The 16,383-nt window shown below is 43.0% G+C and overlaps 1 protein-coding gene across 1 annotated transcript; it reads left to right on the forward strand.

Annotated features, from left to right (window-relative positions):
- Positions 1 to 2,338: 2,338 nt before the first annotated feature.
- LOC110523889 (BCL2/adenovirus E1B 19 kDa protein-interacting protein 3) lies at positions 2,339 to 13,808 on the forward strand. Its single transcript, XM_036977600.2, has 6 exons — positions 2,339 to 3,211; positions 9,026 to 9,179; positions 9,361 to 9,448; positions 11,766 to 11,845; positions 12,520 to 12,669; positions 12,962 to 13,808. Exons 1-6 carry the CDS (start codon positions 3,175 to 3,177, stop codon positions 13,008 to 13,010), a joined length of 558 nt encoding a protein of 185 aa, XP_036833495.1. The 5' UTR covers positions 2,339 to 3,174; the 3' UTR covers positions 13,011 to 13,808.
- The last annotated feature ends 2,575 nt before the right edge of the window (positions 13,809 to 16,383 follow it).

The following is a 16,383-nucleotide window of genomic DNA, read 5'->3' on the forward strand; positions in this document are numbered from 1 at the left end:
AGAGAAGAAAAGAGAGAGGATGAGACGGATAAGAACAGACAGGTCGAATTCTGCAGACGTATGTTGCTCGTAATATGAACAGAAGAAGCACAACCAGAGGAATTTTGATGAGGGGAACAATGGAGAGAGTGCATATGGGTAAAGCACCATAGAAATATTCCCCTAAAAACAGATCCCCTAGAATTCTATTTATAGCCATACGCACGGTTAAAATATAAGGTTAAACAGCTGTTCTGTATGGATACAGTATCTACAGTATAAATATGTTTCAAATCACCTTGATGTTAATCCGAAAAAACTACCGTATAAGCAGTTTTATCCCAGTGATGATTCATAGATAAATTTGGCCCTGGCTGCAATTTATGCCGAGGTCTTTCTGTGTGTGTGTGTATGCCTATGTGTGTATTTCTTTGTGTGTGTGTGTGTGTGTGTGTGTGTGTGTGTGTGTGTGTACTCTATGTGTACGTGTGTGACTACACTGCCACACACATTTGCACATTCCTTGCATGTGTGTGTTTATGTGCAAATTAAGCAGTGCCCTGTGATGTCACACCCCAGTGGATACATCTAATATGTTGTTTTATTCAGTCACGCTCAGGTTGTTGCTCTCTCTCTCTCTCTCTCTCTCTCTCTCTCTGTTTTACATGAAAGAGAGTATATTATATAGTCATATAGTCCCTTGACTAGAACCAATTGATTCAGGCAATTTTCTTCTTGTATTGTTGCGACTGTATCATCACTCCTGCAGTACTTATCACCTCAGGCTAGTGTCAACCACCTAGGCTGGCTGGGAGAGGGGATGGAGAGATAAGGTAAATGCCTTGGGGGGGGGGGGGGGGGGGGTGAAGGAGGGTTGACAGATCTCATCCCATTTTATCAACCCTGATTACTTATCTTGTCTTCTCGTCTCTTTCTCTCTCTCTCTCTCTCTGTACCTCCTGTTATTGCCCAGTTGCTCTACATTCAGCCTTAAATGTACATTTGAAACGGCAGAGGAAAAACAGGCTCATTGATTAAAGATCCACCAGGGACTATGAATAATATTATGGGCTATGGTAAATACGTGCATACGTTTCAATGGTGGCAGTTGAGAGAGGATGACAGCCACTAATACTTAATTAATATTAAGTACTCATCCTCGGTGGATTTGAGACAGATATTAAGTTTTACAAAAGGCCGTGGCAGCAGTCATGTCCCTCAATTCATTCAACTAGAAGTGTGAACCAAGCGCTTAAAAGTGCAATAGGCCTCAGTTGTTTGCTTATACAGAACCATGGAGAAGTGTTGATCCGTGATCCCTCTATAAGTCAATAGGCATCCGTCCTCTAGGGGCGAGACCGGGAAGTGTAATTATTATTTATCACGCTAATCCAAACGGGCTCGGCGGGGCAGCCAATCAGATCCTGTTTTCACTGGGTCCACGGGAGCCAACGGAGGAACACAACTAGTTCTGGCGTTCATTAATCAAGCCAGTCACGTCTGGCCGGCTACAAAAGCGACTTTTAAGCAGAAGCCTTTAGTGCCGACTCAGATCAAGTCATCAATCATCTCCTAATGCAGTCTGGTAGAATCGGGAACATTGTCTAATGGGAGGATCTAACCGTAGCCATTACCTGAAAAGGTTGTATTATTTCGCTATCTGCGAACGTAAAACATGATGGATTAGCACCACAGACGGTCATTTGCTGGACTCTTAAGAGCAGGGCATCCCAGAATGCATCTCATCTTCTATGACACAGAGACGTGGTCTAAGACGGAACATTGTCACAGAGATCTTAAATTCCATTGATGAATGGGTAACTTCTGGGTTTCTGTACGATTGTATCTCATAATGACTTTCTCAGGGCAGAACGGGAGGATAGATGAGATGAGAAACAAAGCTAAACCAATAGGGGGGGGGGGGGATAGTTTGTGAAAGCCAGTATCAGAATAGTTTGTGAAAGCCAGTATCATAGGCCTAGTTTTGGCACGGGGTAACTTGTGGATCGTTGGCGCCAGGGTTTTAAGGGCCCGAAGGGTTGGCCAGAGACGGAAAGCAAAACACCATAACTGGAGAAGGACTGATTCTTCATTTACGGCCTTCTGTGACAATGACTGCTGTATTTGAATCAATACAAATTGCATTGTTCATAAAAATGTAATGCTAATGCGGTAGTAAAAAGTGTCTGACTGCACAAAAAATGTTAAACACGAGTACGGTATTCTATAGGCCTGGCGAGTTGTGAAAACTGTAGCCTAATGTAAGGGCCTGCAGTAAAGATACTGTAGTCATCTTTAGGAGCTGTGACAACCAGGTGGCAGTGTTGCCTATAAGGAGCAGGACAACCAGTTGTATAACGGACACAAAGCAACATCAACAACATCAATTGAAGAGGTTCATAATAGCCTACATAATCATCAACATATCTACATATCTACTCTTCTTATAAGAGATGTCTTTCATCTATTGATGTTCATCCCTCCACCCCACTGCAGCGTGCGTGCATTTCTTTGAAGAGGACAATGATGAGAAAGAAAGTGCAAAAACATGGATTCAGAGGAGCTACTGTGCGTCATGGCACCCACGCCCTTGTGCTGTGCTATCTCTGCGGACACAACAACATGCACTTACTTCATAGGCAGAATGAGCCTGAGCCCGCGGAGTGCTGATGTCACTAGTTGCCGGGCTTCCTCTCAATGGAACGAAATAGATGAGTCACTGTCCATCCACCACAAGCTGTCACAACAACTCACAAGCCCCTTCATTTGACGCAACGAATTAAATACGGCAAATGGTTCAAGCGGGGTACACATATCAGTGTGTGGAGTAAACATTTCAAAACATTGCAAAGAACGACACTTTTCCAATGAGTAGGCCATGGAAATTCATGTCAAATGTTAATGGGAGTATCTATTGTATTCTAATCTACCACACAAATGTCGTCAGCTAGTTTACATTGCTGTGTGGCTCTTAATTAAATTGCTGTTGAGCTTCAGTCGGTTTTGTTTACCTCGACATGCCCTGCACATGGGGAGGGAGGGATAACTGCGTGCAGTACGTCACGGTCTACGCGCTAAAGCAACAACAATACACGAGAAAGCGACATACTGTAGGCAGTTTATAACACACCGTTTTCCCCACACTGTGCGTTTTTGACCGTTTCAAAATCTCTCTCCACCCTTTAGCCACTAACCATGTCAGGCTCGTCGACTCCAGAGGACGCGTTGTACGGTAAGGGTTTTGGGGCGATGGATCGTTATTGGGTCAATGCAAAGTCGGGTCAATTGTGATTGATTTGTGCTGTAGTAACTATGAAATGTTTATAAAAAAGCCTTGTAACTGCCCTATGATGACTCTTTCTCTGTGTATACCCTTGGGATAAACTATGTTCAACTGTTTTTCTAGGCTAACATTTAAATAAATAATTCCAAGAGGGGTCCATCAGGAAAATAACATTATTGATGTATAAATTATTATGTTCGTCCTCATTAGGCCTACAATGCTTATTTTTAGTAACAATCAATTAATGATGCATGAACAGTGACCTCTTTCACCAGAATAAGTTTGTTTATCACATTTTAATTTATTAATGGACAACGTTTATTTATAGTCATTGTCCACGACCTAATGCATGGTTAACGTGGACTTGTGAGAAAATGATGTGAGAAAATGGGCATGTTAGGGAGAGAAATGTAAGTATGCCATTTTGAAGTTATCATTGTTGTTGCCACTGACATGGTCATCCTGTAAACAGATTTTATGACTCACCAGTTTGTATATCACTAAACCAATTAAGCCCAGGAGATTTACCTGAAGCTTATAGCTCACTGTACAGTTTGCTTATAGCCTCTACAGCACATGGGGGATGTTGTATAGCTTTCATAATATCACAGCTAGGACATACACAAAGCTTTGGCACAACGACACATCTGTGCTTTGTTTTTCAAGAACTAGGCCTATATTAACACACATAACATACACCTGATATGCACTACAGTACTTCTATGGAAGGATACTGGGCTATTGACAGACATTGGGTGCTGCTGCAGTGCAGCCTGGTCAAGGCCACAGAGAGAGAGAGAGAGAGCACGAGCAGGCTGGCAGCCAGTGGTTATGTCATGACTCTCTCTCTCATTCTGGGAGGAAAACTAGGGCAATGGCACAGTTTGCCCTCTGCCCTCCCTTCCCCTTTCCCCATCTCCACCCCCCTCTCCACTGTTGCTGTCTATATGATCTCTCACTTACCCTAAAGCAAATAATAAATGGGAAGAGACAAAAATAGAGGATGGGAGGATGTGTGGATGAGGAGAGCAGGTGATGATGTTTGCATTCCGCAGAGAGAAAGAGATAGAATGAGAGATAAGGAAATAGACGAGAATGAGACAGGAGAGTAAAGGGTGGCTAATCTCATACAGAAATAAGATCTTACATAATCATCCTGTCAGGCTGTGTCAGTGGTTGTCCCTGTTTGTTTTTGTATTAGTGTGTGTGTGTGTGTGTGTGGTTGTGTTGTCCCTGTTTGTTTTTGTGTTAGTGTGTGTGTTGTGTGTGTGGTTGTCCCTGTTTGTTGTGTGTGTGTTACACTCAAGCTAAACTAAGGACCAGGGGAAACACAACATTCGTTGTTACAAATGCCCTTATGTCAGTAAGTCATTGGGTCTTGTCTAATACTATGTCAGGAATGGGATGTCCTGTCTGCTTAAAAATGTACTCTTGAATAATTTCAGCCATTAGTTTTGAAGGTGATGCTCACCAGCCAAAAGTGGTTCCCGTTTTTTGTGTACTACGTCATCAAATTGCGTATGATATGTTACGTCCTACATATATATCTTTTTTTGCAATTCGTATGGTGAATCCCATGTGTACTATATGTTACCAATTTGTTGTGCTTAAGATCCTGGATTGCAACTTTAAAGGGGACCGAATACCTATGTCATGTCCAACAACAACAGCAACACAGACCTAAGGGTTTTTACTAAAAAAGAAGGATCAATGAGTTAGCCAGCAATGTTTGATAAACCATGAGAAATAACTGTTGATTTTCTGGTTCACTAACAAAGCTAAACGTATATATGTGTTGTTGTCAATTAGACCAGGCCCATTTCAAGCTTATCTCCCCCCCAAAAATAATTTGGAATATTTAGGCAAGTTAGCTGGCTAACTCGTCGATCCTGCTTTGGGGTAGCCCCTCTGCATTGCGTGTCCTAACATTAGGCCATCTACTGTAATGATTGAGCAACAACAGACAATTACAATCTCTTTAGAATCTGTCTGTATATTTTTTTGTCTGTTCCTGCTGTGTCATTCCACCTGCAAGGCTGATAGGCTGATAGGCTGTGTTGGTTTAGCCTTCCTCCTGGTTTAGCCTTCCAGAATTAGGCTTCAGTAAAGTTATTCTGGGAGATTCAATATGATTGAATGAGATTAACTGAAATGTAAACTATGGAATGATCCAGGATTAGCTCTTCTCTCAGTTGCAACATTACTGAGAGGTTGCAAAATGAACAGTAATACATTACACTCACAACAGTTTCAGGGGAATAGAGACAATTCAAATGTCATTATGGGTATGTACAGTGTTAACAATGTGCTTTAACAATGTAATAGTTCAAGTACAAAAGGGAAAATAAATAAACATAAATATGGGTTGCATCTACAATTGTATTTGTTCTTCACTTGTTGCCCTTTTCTTGTGGCAACCGGTCACAAAACTTGCTGCTGTGATGGAACACTGGTATTTCACCCAATAGATATGGGAGTTTATCACAATTTGGTTTGTTTTCAAATTCTTTGTGTTTCTGTGTAATCTGAGGGAAATATGTGTCTCTAATGTAGTCATACATTTGACAGGAGGTTAGGAAGTGCAGCTCAGTTTCCACCTCATTTTGTTGGCAGTGTGCACAGAGCCAGGTCTGCCTATGGTGGCCTTTCTCAACAGCAAGGCTATGCTCACTGAGTCTGTACATAGTTAAAGCTTTCCTTAAGTTTGGGTCAGTCACAGTGGTCATGTATTCTGCGATAGTGTACTCTCTGTTTAGGGCTAAATAGCAGTCTAATTTGCTCAGTTTTTTTGTTAATTCTTTCCAATGTGTCAAGTAATCATCTTTTGTTTTCTCATGATTTGGTTGGGTCTTATTGTGTTGCTATCCCGGGGCTCTGTGGGGTCTGTATGTGTTTGTGAACAGAGCCCCAGGACCTGCTTGCTTAGGGGAATCTTCTCCAGGTTCATTTCTCTGGATTTGATTGCTTTGTAATGGAAGGTTTGGGAATCGCTTCCTTCTAGGTGGTTGTAGAATTTAACGGCTCTTTTCTGGATTTTGATAATAATCGGGTATGGGCCTAATTCTGCTCTGCATGCATTATTTGCATTATGTTTTTGCAGAATTTTTGTCTTACTGAGACTGACTGTCAGGTCCCAGGGCTGACAGGATCTGTGCAGAATATCTAGATGCTGCTGTAGGCCCATCTTGGCTGGGGACAGAAGCACTAGATCATCAGCCAACTGTAGACTTTTGACTTCAGATTCTAGTAGGGTGAGGCCGGGTGCTTCAGACTGTTCTAGTGCCCTCAACAATTCGTTGATACAGTGGGGCAAAAAAGTATTTAGTCAGCCACCAATTGTGCAAGTTCTCCCACGTAAAAAGATGAGAGAGGCCTGTAATTTTCATCATAGGTACACTTCACCTATGACAGACAAAATGAGACAAAAAATCAAGAAAATCACATTGTAGGAATTTTTATGAATTTATTTGCAAATTATGGTGGAAATAAGAATTTGGTCACCTACAAACAAGCAAGATTTCTGGCTCTCACAGACCTGTAACTTCTTCTTTAACAGGCTCCTCTGTCCTCCGCTCGTTACCTGTATTAATGGCACCTGTTTGAACTTGTTATCAGTATAAAAGACACCTGTCCACAACCTCAAACAGTCACACTCCAAACTCCACTATGGCCAATACCAAAGAGCTGTCAAAGGACACCAGAAACAGAATTGTAGACCTGCACCAGGCTGGGAAGACTGAATCTGCAATAAGTAAGCAGCTTGGTTTGAAGAAATCAACTGTGGGAGCAATTATTAGGAAATGGAAGACATACAAGACCACTGATAATCTCCCTCGATCTGGGGCTCCACGCAAGATCTCACCCTGTGGGGTCAAAATGATCACAAGAACGGTGAGCAAAAATCCCAGAACCACACGGGTGGACCCAGTGAATGACCTGCAGAGAGCTGGGACCAAAGTAACAAAGCCTCCCATCAGTAACACACTACGCCGCCAGGGACTCAAATCCTGCAGTGCCAGACGTGTCCCCCTGCTTAAGCCGGTACATGTCCAAGCCCGTCTGAAGTTTGCTAGAGAGCATTTGGATGATCCAGAAGAAGATTGGGAGAATGTCATATGGTCAGATGAAACCAAAATATAACTTTTTGGTAAAAACTCAACTCGTCGTGTTTGGAGGACAAAGAATGCTGAGTTGCATCCAAAGAACACCATACCTACTGTGAAGCATGGGGGTGGAAACATCATGCTTTGGGGCTGTTTTTCTGCAAAGGGACCAGGAAGACTGATCCGTGTAAAGGAAAGAATGAATGGGTCCATGTATCGTGAGATTTTGAGTGAAAACCTCCTTCCACCAGCAAGGGCATTGAAGATGAAATGTGGCTGGGTCTTTCAGCATGACAATGATCCCAAACACACCGCCCGGGCAACGAAGGGGCTTCATGAGAAGCATTTCAAGGTCCTGGAGTGGCCTAGCCAGTCTCCAGATCTCAACCCCATAGAAAATCTTTGGAGGGAGTTGAAAGTCCGTGTTGCCCAGCAACAGCCCCAAAACATCACTGCTCTAGAGGAGATCTACATGGAGGAATGGGCCAAAATACCAGCAACAGTGTGTGAAAACCTTGTGAAGACTTACAGAAAACGTTTGACCTCTGTCATTGCCAACAAAGGGTATATAACAAAGTAATGAGATAAACTTTTGTTATTGACCAAATACTTATTTTCCACCACAATTTGCAAAGAAATTCATAAAAAATCCTACAATGTGATTTTCTGGATTTTTTTTCTCCCTCATTTTGTCTGTCATAGTTGGCCTCTCATCTTTTTAAGTGGGAGAACTTGCACAATTGGTGGCTGACTAAATACTTTTTTGCCTCACTGTATATATGTTGAAGAGGGTGGGGCTCAAGATGCATCCCTGTCTCAACCCACAACCCTGTGGAAAGAAATGTGGGTGTTTTTTGGCAATTTTAACTGCTCACTTGTTGTTTGTGTACATGGATTTTATAATGTCATATGTTTTCCCCCCCAACACCACTTTCCATCAATTTGTATAGCAGACCCTAATGCCAAACTGAGTCAAAATCTTTTCTGAAATCAACAAAGCATGAGACGACTTTGCCTTTGTTTATTTTGTTTGTCAATTAGAGTGTGTAGGGTGAATACATGATCTGTTGTAGTCTGCTGTTAGTGATAATGTAGAGGATTCTCCCAAGGTTGCTGTAGATGCATATCCCATGGTAGTTATTGGGGTCAAATTTGTCTCCACTTTTGTGGATCGGGGTGTGATCAGTCCTTGATTCCAAGTATTGGGGAAGATGCCAGAGCTGAGGATGATGTTAAATAGTTTAAGTATAGCCAATTTGTGGTCTAAATATTTTATCATTTCATTTAGGATACCATGAACACCACAGGCCTTTTGGGTTTGAGGGTTTGTATTTTGACCTGTAGCTCATTCAATGTAATTTGAGAATACAGTGGGTTCTGGATATAAGCTGATTCTAAGATTTGCAATTGATCAAGTATATGTTTTTACTGTTTGTTCTTTGTTATAGAGCCAAAAAGATTGGAGAAGTGGTTTATCCATACATCTCCATTTTGGATAGATAACACTTTGTGTTGTTGTTTGTTTAGTGTGTTCCAATTTCCCAGAAATGGTTTGTTTAGATTCTATGGATTCTTCAATTACATTGAGCTGATTTCTGATGTGCTGTACCTTCTTGTCTCTCTCTCTTGTCCCCCCCCCCCCACACACACACACACACAGGCTCGTGGGTGGAGCTGGAGGAGCTAATATCAGCAGTGAGCAGCAGGGATAGTCTGACAGGGCAACAACAGGACACAGCTTCCTGGGCCCTGCAGGGGGAGCTAGAGAGGATCCTGCTGGAGGCACAGCTTGAGTGTGAGAGGAGTAAAGACAGGTCAGTACCCTACACCAACACAAATCTCTCTCCCCCTCTGTGTGTGTGTGTGTGTGTGTGTGTGTGTGTGTGTGTGTGTGTGTGTGTGTGTGTGTGTGTGTGTGTGTGTGTGTGTGTGTGTGTACATACATGGATGTCTGTTGTTACTGAGAAGTCCCATTGACCTGCTTTCTTTGTTCAGTCCTCCCCTGGTGGTGACTCCTCCGCAGACCACTGCTTCCCCTCCCCACAGTGAAGGCAGCAGCAGTACAGACTGTGTTACCATACAGGTACGAAACACATGCATGCTGGCACATAACACTCAAATGTAGCAGTAGCAATCCTTTGCTATTAGATAGCTCTAACACCACACAAGTCAGTGTTATCAAATCAAATAAATACACCAATTATTCGTCACATGCTTTGCAAACAATAGGTGTAGACTAACAGTGAAATTATTACTTATGGGCCCTTCCCAACAGAGAAAGAAGCTGTTCAGGGTCCTGTTGGCTCCAGACTTGGTGCATTGGTACCACTTGCTGTGTAGTAGCAGAGAGAACAGTCTATGACTTGGGTGGCTGGAGTCTTTGACAATTTTAAGGGCCTTCTTCTGACACCGCCTGGTATAGAGGTCCTGGATGGCAAGGAGCCTGGCCCCATTGATGTACTGGGCTGTATGCACTACCCTCTGTAGCGCATTGTGTCGGATGCCAAGCGGTTGCAGTGATGCAGCCAGTCAAGATGCTCTCAATAGTGCTCTCAATGGTTTTTACTATCTGAGGGCCCAAGCCAAATCTTTTCACCCTGTTGGTGTGTGTGGACCATGATAAATCCTTATTGATGTGGACACAGAGGAACTTGAAGCTCTCCATCCGCCCCACTACAGCCACGTTGATGTGAATGGGGGCATGCTCAGCCCTCCATTTCCTGTAGGTCCTTTGTCTTGCTGACTTTGAGGGAGAGGTTGTTGTTCTTTGCAACTCACTGCCTCTCTGACCTCTAGGCCTACCACCATTGTGTCATCGGCAAACTTAATGATGGTGTTGGAGTCGTGCGTGGCCATGCAGTTGTGGGTGAACAGGGAGTACAGGAGGGGACTAAGCACGCAACCCTTAAGGGCCCCATATTGAGGGTCAGCGTGGCGGATATGTTGTTGCCTTCCCTCACCACCTGTTGGCGGCCCATCAGGAAGTCCAGGATCCAGTTGCAGAGGGAGGTCTTCAGGCCCAGGGTCCTTAGCTTAGTGATGAGCTTGTTGAACGCTGAGCTGTCATCAATGAACAGCATTCTCACAAAGGTGTTCCTTTTGTCTAGGTGGGAAAGGGCTGTGTGGACTACGGGGCGATAGTCATTTAGACAGGTTACCTTCTGGTTCTTGGGCACACAGACGATGGTGGTCTACTTGAAACATGTAGGTATTAAAGACTTTGTCAGGGAGAGGTTGAAAATGTCAGTGAAGACACTTGCCAGCTGGTCAGCGCATGCTCTGAGTATGCGTCCTGGTAATCCGTCTGGCCCTGCAGCCCTGTGAATGTTAACCTGTTTGCAGGTCTTACGCACATTGGCTACGGAGAGCATGATCACACATGCAGAAGAGCTGGCGCTCTCGTCCAGAACAGCTGGCGCTCTCATGCATGGCTCAGTGTTGCTTGCCTCGAAGCGAGCATAGAAGGCATTTAGCTAATCTGGAAGGCTTGCGTCACTGGGTAGCTCGTGGCTGGATTTCTGTGATAGTTAGCAAGCCCCGCCACATCCGATGAGCGTCAGAGCCGGTGTGGTAGGATTTGATCTTAGTCCTGTATTGACGTGAATGCCTGTTTGATGTTTCATCGGAGCGCGTAGTGGGATTTCTTATAAGCGTCCGGATTAGTGTCCCACTTCTTGAGAACAGCAGCTCTAGCCTTTAGCTCAGTGCGGATGTTGCCTGTAATCAATGGCTTCTGGTTGGGATATGTACATACAGTCACTGTGGGGACGACGTCATCGATTGACTTATTAATGATGCTGGTGACTGATGTGGTATACTCATCAATGCAATTGGAGGAATCCCGGAACATATCCTAGCCTGTGCTAGCGAAACAGTCCTGTAGCTTAGCTTCATCTGACCACTTCCGTATTGAAGATAGTCTTGAACGGAGCTCGTCCAGTTTGTTCCCCAGTGATTGTACGTTCTCCAATACAAGGAGGGTTTATGTACTCGCCGACGTAATTTCGTCAGGGTGCCCGCACGTCGGCCTCTCTTACGCCACCTTTCACTTTTTCGAGTTTCGGGGATTAGTGCCTGGTCTGGGGTCAGCAGTATGTCCTGCGCCTCCGCCTCATTGAAGTGGAAATCTTCATCCAAATCAATGTTAGTGTTAGCTGTTCTGATGTCTAGAAGCTATTTTCGGGTCATAGGAAATGATGGCGGAAACATTATTTACAAAAAAAGTTCATATTAGCACAAAAAAAATGAAAATATCAGAATTTGTCAGGAGCCCGGTAAAAAGGCTGCTATACATTGCAGCGCCATTCTTAGTCAAAACATGATGGCAAATGTAATTGATAATTGACATTTAACTTTCCCTCTCTTCTCTACCTCTCTCTTCCTCCTCCTCTCCATCTCAGTCCGAAGAAGAAGGGGAGAGGAGGCTCCTTTCCGAGTGGGTATGGGACTGGTCCAGTCGGCCCGAGAACCTTCCACCAAAGTAAGACCCTACACATAGAATTGGAACGACTACGAATTGATTCTCATTCTAATTTGTTCTAATTCCATTTACCTTCCATTCCATTTCACCCCTAGTTTCATTTTTAGGCCGTCATTGTAATTAAGAATTTGTTCTTAACTGACTTGCCTAGTTAAATAAAGGTTAAATAAAATAAACATTAATTTACACACGTACTTGGCTGCCTATAACAAGTACTGACCCGTGAGGAGCCTGTGGATGTGCAATAGGGAATGTAGTCGTTAGTTTTTATAAATAATGAATGAAATCTTGTACAGTAACATTGAAACATGACAGATATCTCTCTCTGTTACACCTAAACATGACAGATGATAGTCTTGCACATAGTTTCATTTCATTTTTACATTAATGTACATGAATGTATCTTTCTTCTCATGTTATGGCGCTACTGAACAGCTCACAGTCTTTTCTTGAAATATTCTAACTGACAAAATATGAGAACTAGAATTTCTCCTGAGAAATCTCCTTTTATCTTGAGGAACAAAGTGTTTTCTTCCCTCCTTCTCTTTCTCTCTATGTTCGCCTTTCTCCATCTCTTTCTTTCTTCATCTTCCTTGTCTCCCTTTCTCCCTCCATCTCCCTCGCTTTTTTCCTCCCTCTCTCTCGATTCTGCCTTATGCCTCTCTTGCACTCAGGGAGTTTGTGTTCCAGCACCCGAAGCAGCAGTCGGGCTCTCTGAGCGTAAGGAAGAGTGAGGTGATGAAAAGAGGCCTGTTCTCCTCTGACGTCCTCATGATCCTCATCCCCTCACTGCTTGCCTCGCACCTGCTCACACTGGGAGTAGGGTAAGAGACACACACACATTCACACTCACACTCACACACACACACACACACACACACACACAGTCGAAAGCATATACACGCACTATAATAGATAAATACAGGACATATATGCTACCGACACTAAGAGATAATGAGATACAGGTTGTCTTAGTAATGATAATGTACTATATGACCACCAGCACCTGATGCTTTTTTTTATTATAGATCTCTTTCCAAATAGCAGCAATCTGTTTTTATACAACAAGGAGGTAAATGTGCATCCTTCATTATTAGCAGTATATTTCTCTCGCAGGATCTACATTGGGAAGCGATTGGCTGCCTCCACAACTAGCACTCTGTGACGTGCTTCCGGGCAGCGCTCCCATTCGCTGACGGCAGACCAATAGGATCTCAGCCCTCGCCACAGTACACTTGTTGCCCTTTCTCCCTGTCATGCGGCAACTTTCTTTACCAATGTCTCTCTGTATGTCTGTCTGTCTGTCTGTCCACCATCCACCAGAACTTTGTGTGTCTGTCCGTCAGTCACCCAGCATCTCTGAATCTGTGTTTGTCCCAGGGCCAGAGCGTGTCTGTTTGTGTGTTTGTCTCTCTCTCTCTCTCTCTGTGTGTGTCAGGGCAGGACAGTTGATACTCTACGGACATTGTGTCAATGACTCAGACTGAGGTCACTTTTACTCTCCCAGCAGAGTAACACTGATCTCAATTAACTAACAGAGAGAAACGAGTGATAAGATCGAGAGAGAAAAGAGAGAGGAAGAAAGAGAATAACACCCAGATAAATCCCCATTGAAGGTGTTAGCAGATTGTTGAAGAAATGGGGTATATAGCCCAATGCTTTCCCAAATATAAACCAGAATCTAATCCTGGTGAAAGAAAGAGGTCATCAACAGAGCCATATACAGGCAGTATATGCCTATATGACTCTGGTCACCAATATTAAGTGTCAGACATGCCAGAACTGTGATGAGCGCAGGTGATTTGTATTAGGTTGAGGAATGGTTTGTTTAATGTTCTTTGTGGTTTACGACCACAAAAGTGGCGCTCTGGTTTTGCACTTTGTCCTATATAACCATCTGACTGTTTGAACTCTGAACTCTTTGAATGACTATAACCCCATTAAACTTCATTTGTCACCCGTGTCCGTGATCCATTTGTCTGTCTTACTCCATTTTTCCTTTTCCATCCACTTTTATTGTGTTTAGACATTCGTTGTATTTTAGAGCGTATTATTTATTTTATAAATGGTAAAAGTGTGTTTTAGATCGTATTATTTATTTTATAAACGGTATAAGTGCTAGAGAGCTATGACATAATAAGAGATATATCAAAACTAAGACATTTGTATAAGTTAGCCCCGAACCTTATTCAACTATTTGTCTGGATTGTTTGTGTGATGCCATTGTTTAACTGAAATAGATTCTCATTTAGCCATACAAGAGTGGAAAGAAGGACTAACAGGCTGTTTCAGTAATGTGAGTCATTTATCTGGACCGTAAACTACAACATCTGCTTGACATTCTAAGAGCTTTTACATGGGAGATGAATCATTGCATATCAAAGTGTTTACCTAATAAGTTCACCTTGCTAACAGTATTACTTGTGTGTGCTGAGATAGATTCAGCCACAGTTAGCTACCATCCCATGGCACGCGCACGCATCGGGCTGAAGGTTTTACAGGAACGTAGTGACATCATCAACATCCGTCTGTTTTTTCCAACCCCCCTGACATCACTTCAGACCTTAACCCTTTAATTTTTTTTTACAAGCGTGCGCTGACATGTAATCAGTCCTTTAACACTTGCAGCTTTGACAACAAAAAAAAGTGAAACCCGTACACTGCTCTTTATTAAGCTTTACGTATCGGCCTCAAGGCCTTCGTCAGCTTTCCCAAGAAACAAACACCAACCATGTGCAACGCATGTCCCCCTATCCCTGTTGAACATCATACAGTGCCTTGCGAAAGTATTCGGCCCCCTTGAACTTTGCGACCTTTTGCCACATTTCAGGCTTCAAACATAAAGATATAAAACTGTATTTTTTTGTGAAGAATCAACAACAAGTGGGACATAATCATGAAGTGGAACGACATTTATTGGATATTTAAAACTTTTTTAACAAATCAAAAACGGAAAAATTGGGCGTGCAAAATTATTCAGCCCCTTTACTTTCAGTGCAGCAAACTCTCTCCAGAAATTCAGTGAGGATCTCTGAATGATCCAATGTTGACCTAAATGACTAATGATGATAAATACAATCCACCTGTGTGTAATCAAGTCTCCGTATAAATGCACCTGCACTGTGATAGTCTCAGAGGTCCATTAAAAGCGCAGAGAGCATCATGAAGAACAAGGAACACACCAGGCAGGTCCGAGATACTCTTGTGAAGAAGTTTAAAGCCGGATTTGGATACAAAAAGATTTCCCAAGCTTTAAACATCCCAAGGAGCACTGTGCAAGCGATAATATTGAAATGGAAGGAGTATCAGACCACTGCAAATCTACCAAGACCTGGCCGTCCCTCTAAACTTTCAGCTCATACAAGGAGAAGACTGATCAGAGATGCAGCCAAGAGGCCCATGATCACTCTGGATGAACTGCAGAGTTCTACAGCTGAGGTGGGAGACTGTCCATAGGACAACAATCAGTCGTATATTGCACAAATCTGGCCTTTATGGAAGAGTGGCAAGAAGAAAGCCATTTCTTAAAGATATCCATAAAAAGTGTTGTTTAAAGTTTGCCATAAGCCACCTGGGAGACACACCAAACATGTGGAAGAAGGTGCTCTGGTCAGATGAAACCAAAATTGAACTTTTTGGCAACAATGCAAGACGTTATGTTTGGCATAAAAGCAACACAGCTGAACACACCATCCCCACTGTCAGACATGGTGGTGGCAGCATCATGGTTTGGGCATGCTTTTCTTCAGCGGGGACAGGGAAGATGGTTAAAATTGATGGGAAGATGGATGGAGCCAAATACAGGACCATTCTGGAAGAAAACCTGATGGAGTCTGCAAAAGACCTGAGACTGGGACGGAGATTTGTCTTCCAACAAGACAATGATCCAAAACATAAAGCAAAATCTACAATGGAATGGTTCAAAAATAAACATATCCAGGTGTTAGAATGGCCAAGTCAAAGTCCAGACCTGAATCCAATCGAGAATCTGTGGAAAGAACTGAAAACTGCTGTTCACAAATGCTCTCCATCCAACCTCACTGAGCTCGAGCTGTTTTGCAAGGAGGAATGGGAAAAAATGTCAGTCTCTCGATGTGCAAAACTGATAGAGACATACCCCAAGCGACTTACAGCTGTAATCGCAGCAAAAGGTGGCGCTACAAAGTATTAACTTAAGGGGGCTGAATAATTTTGCACGCCCAATTTTTCAGTTTTTGATTTGTTAAAAAAGATTGAAATATCCAATAAATGTCGTTCCACTTCATGATTGTGTCCCACTTGTTGTTGATTCTTCACAAAAAAATACAGTTTTATATCTTTATGTTTGAAGCCTGAAATGTGGCAAAAGGTCGCGAAGTTCAAGGGGGCCGAATACTTTCGTAAGGCACTGTATATAAAGTAACAGGGCTGGGTTCGGCAAAGGGAGCGGAGTGCTATTTTACTGCACTGGGTAAATTGCCCCCATTTGTTAGGAGCCCTGGCCCAAGTAAATGGCTTTTCCATCCACTAGCAGGATGTTTTATGTGAAAGCTCCTGCT

Source organism: Oncorhynchus mykiss, chromosome 5 (assembly GCF_057628025.1).
Source record: "Oncorhynchus mykiss isolate SJ-2025 chromosome 5, ASM5762802v1, whole genome shotgun sequence".
NCBI lineage: Eukaryota > Metazoa > Chordata > Actinopteri > Salmoniformes > Salmonidae > Oncorhynchus > Oncorhynchus mykiss.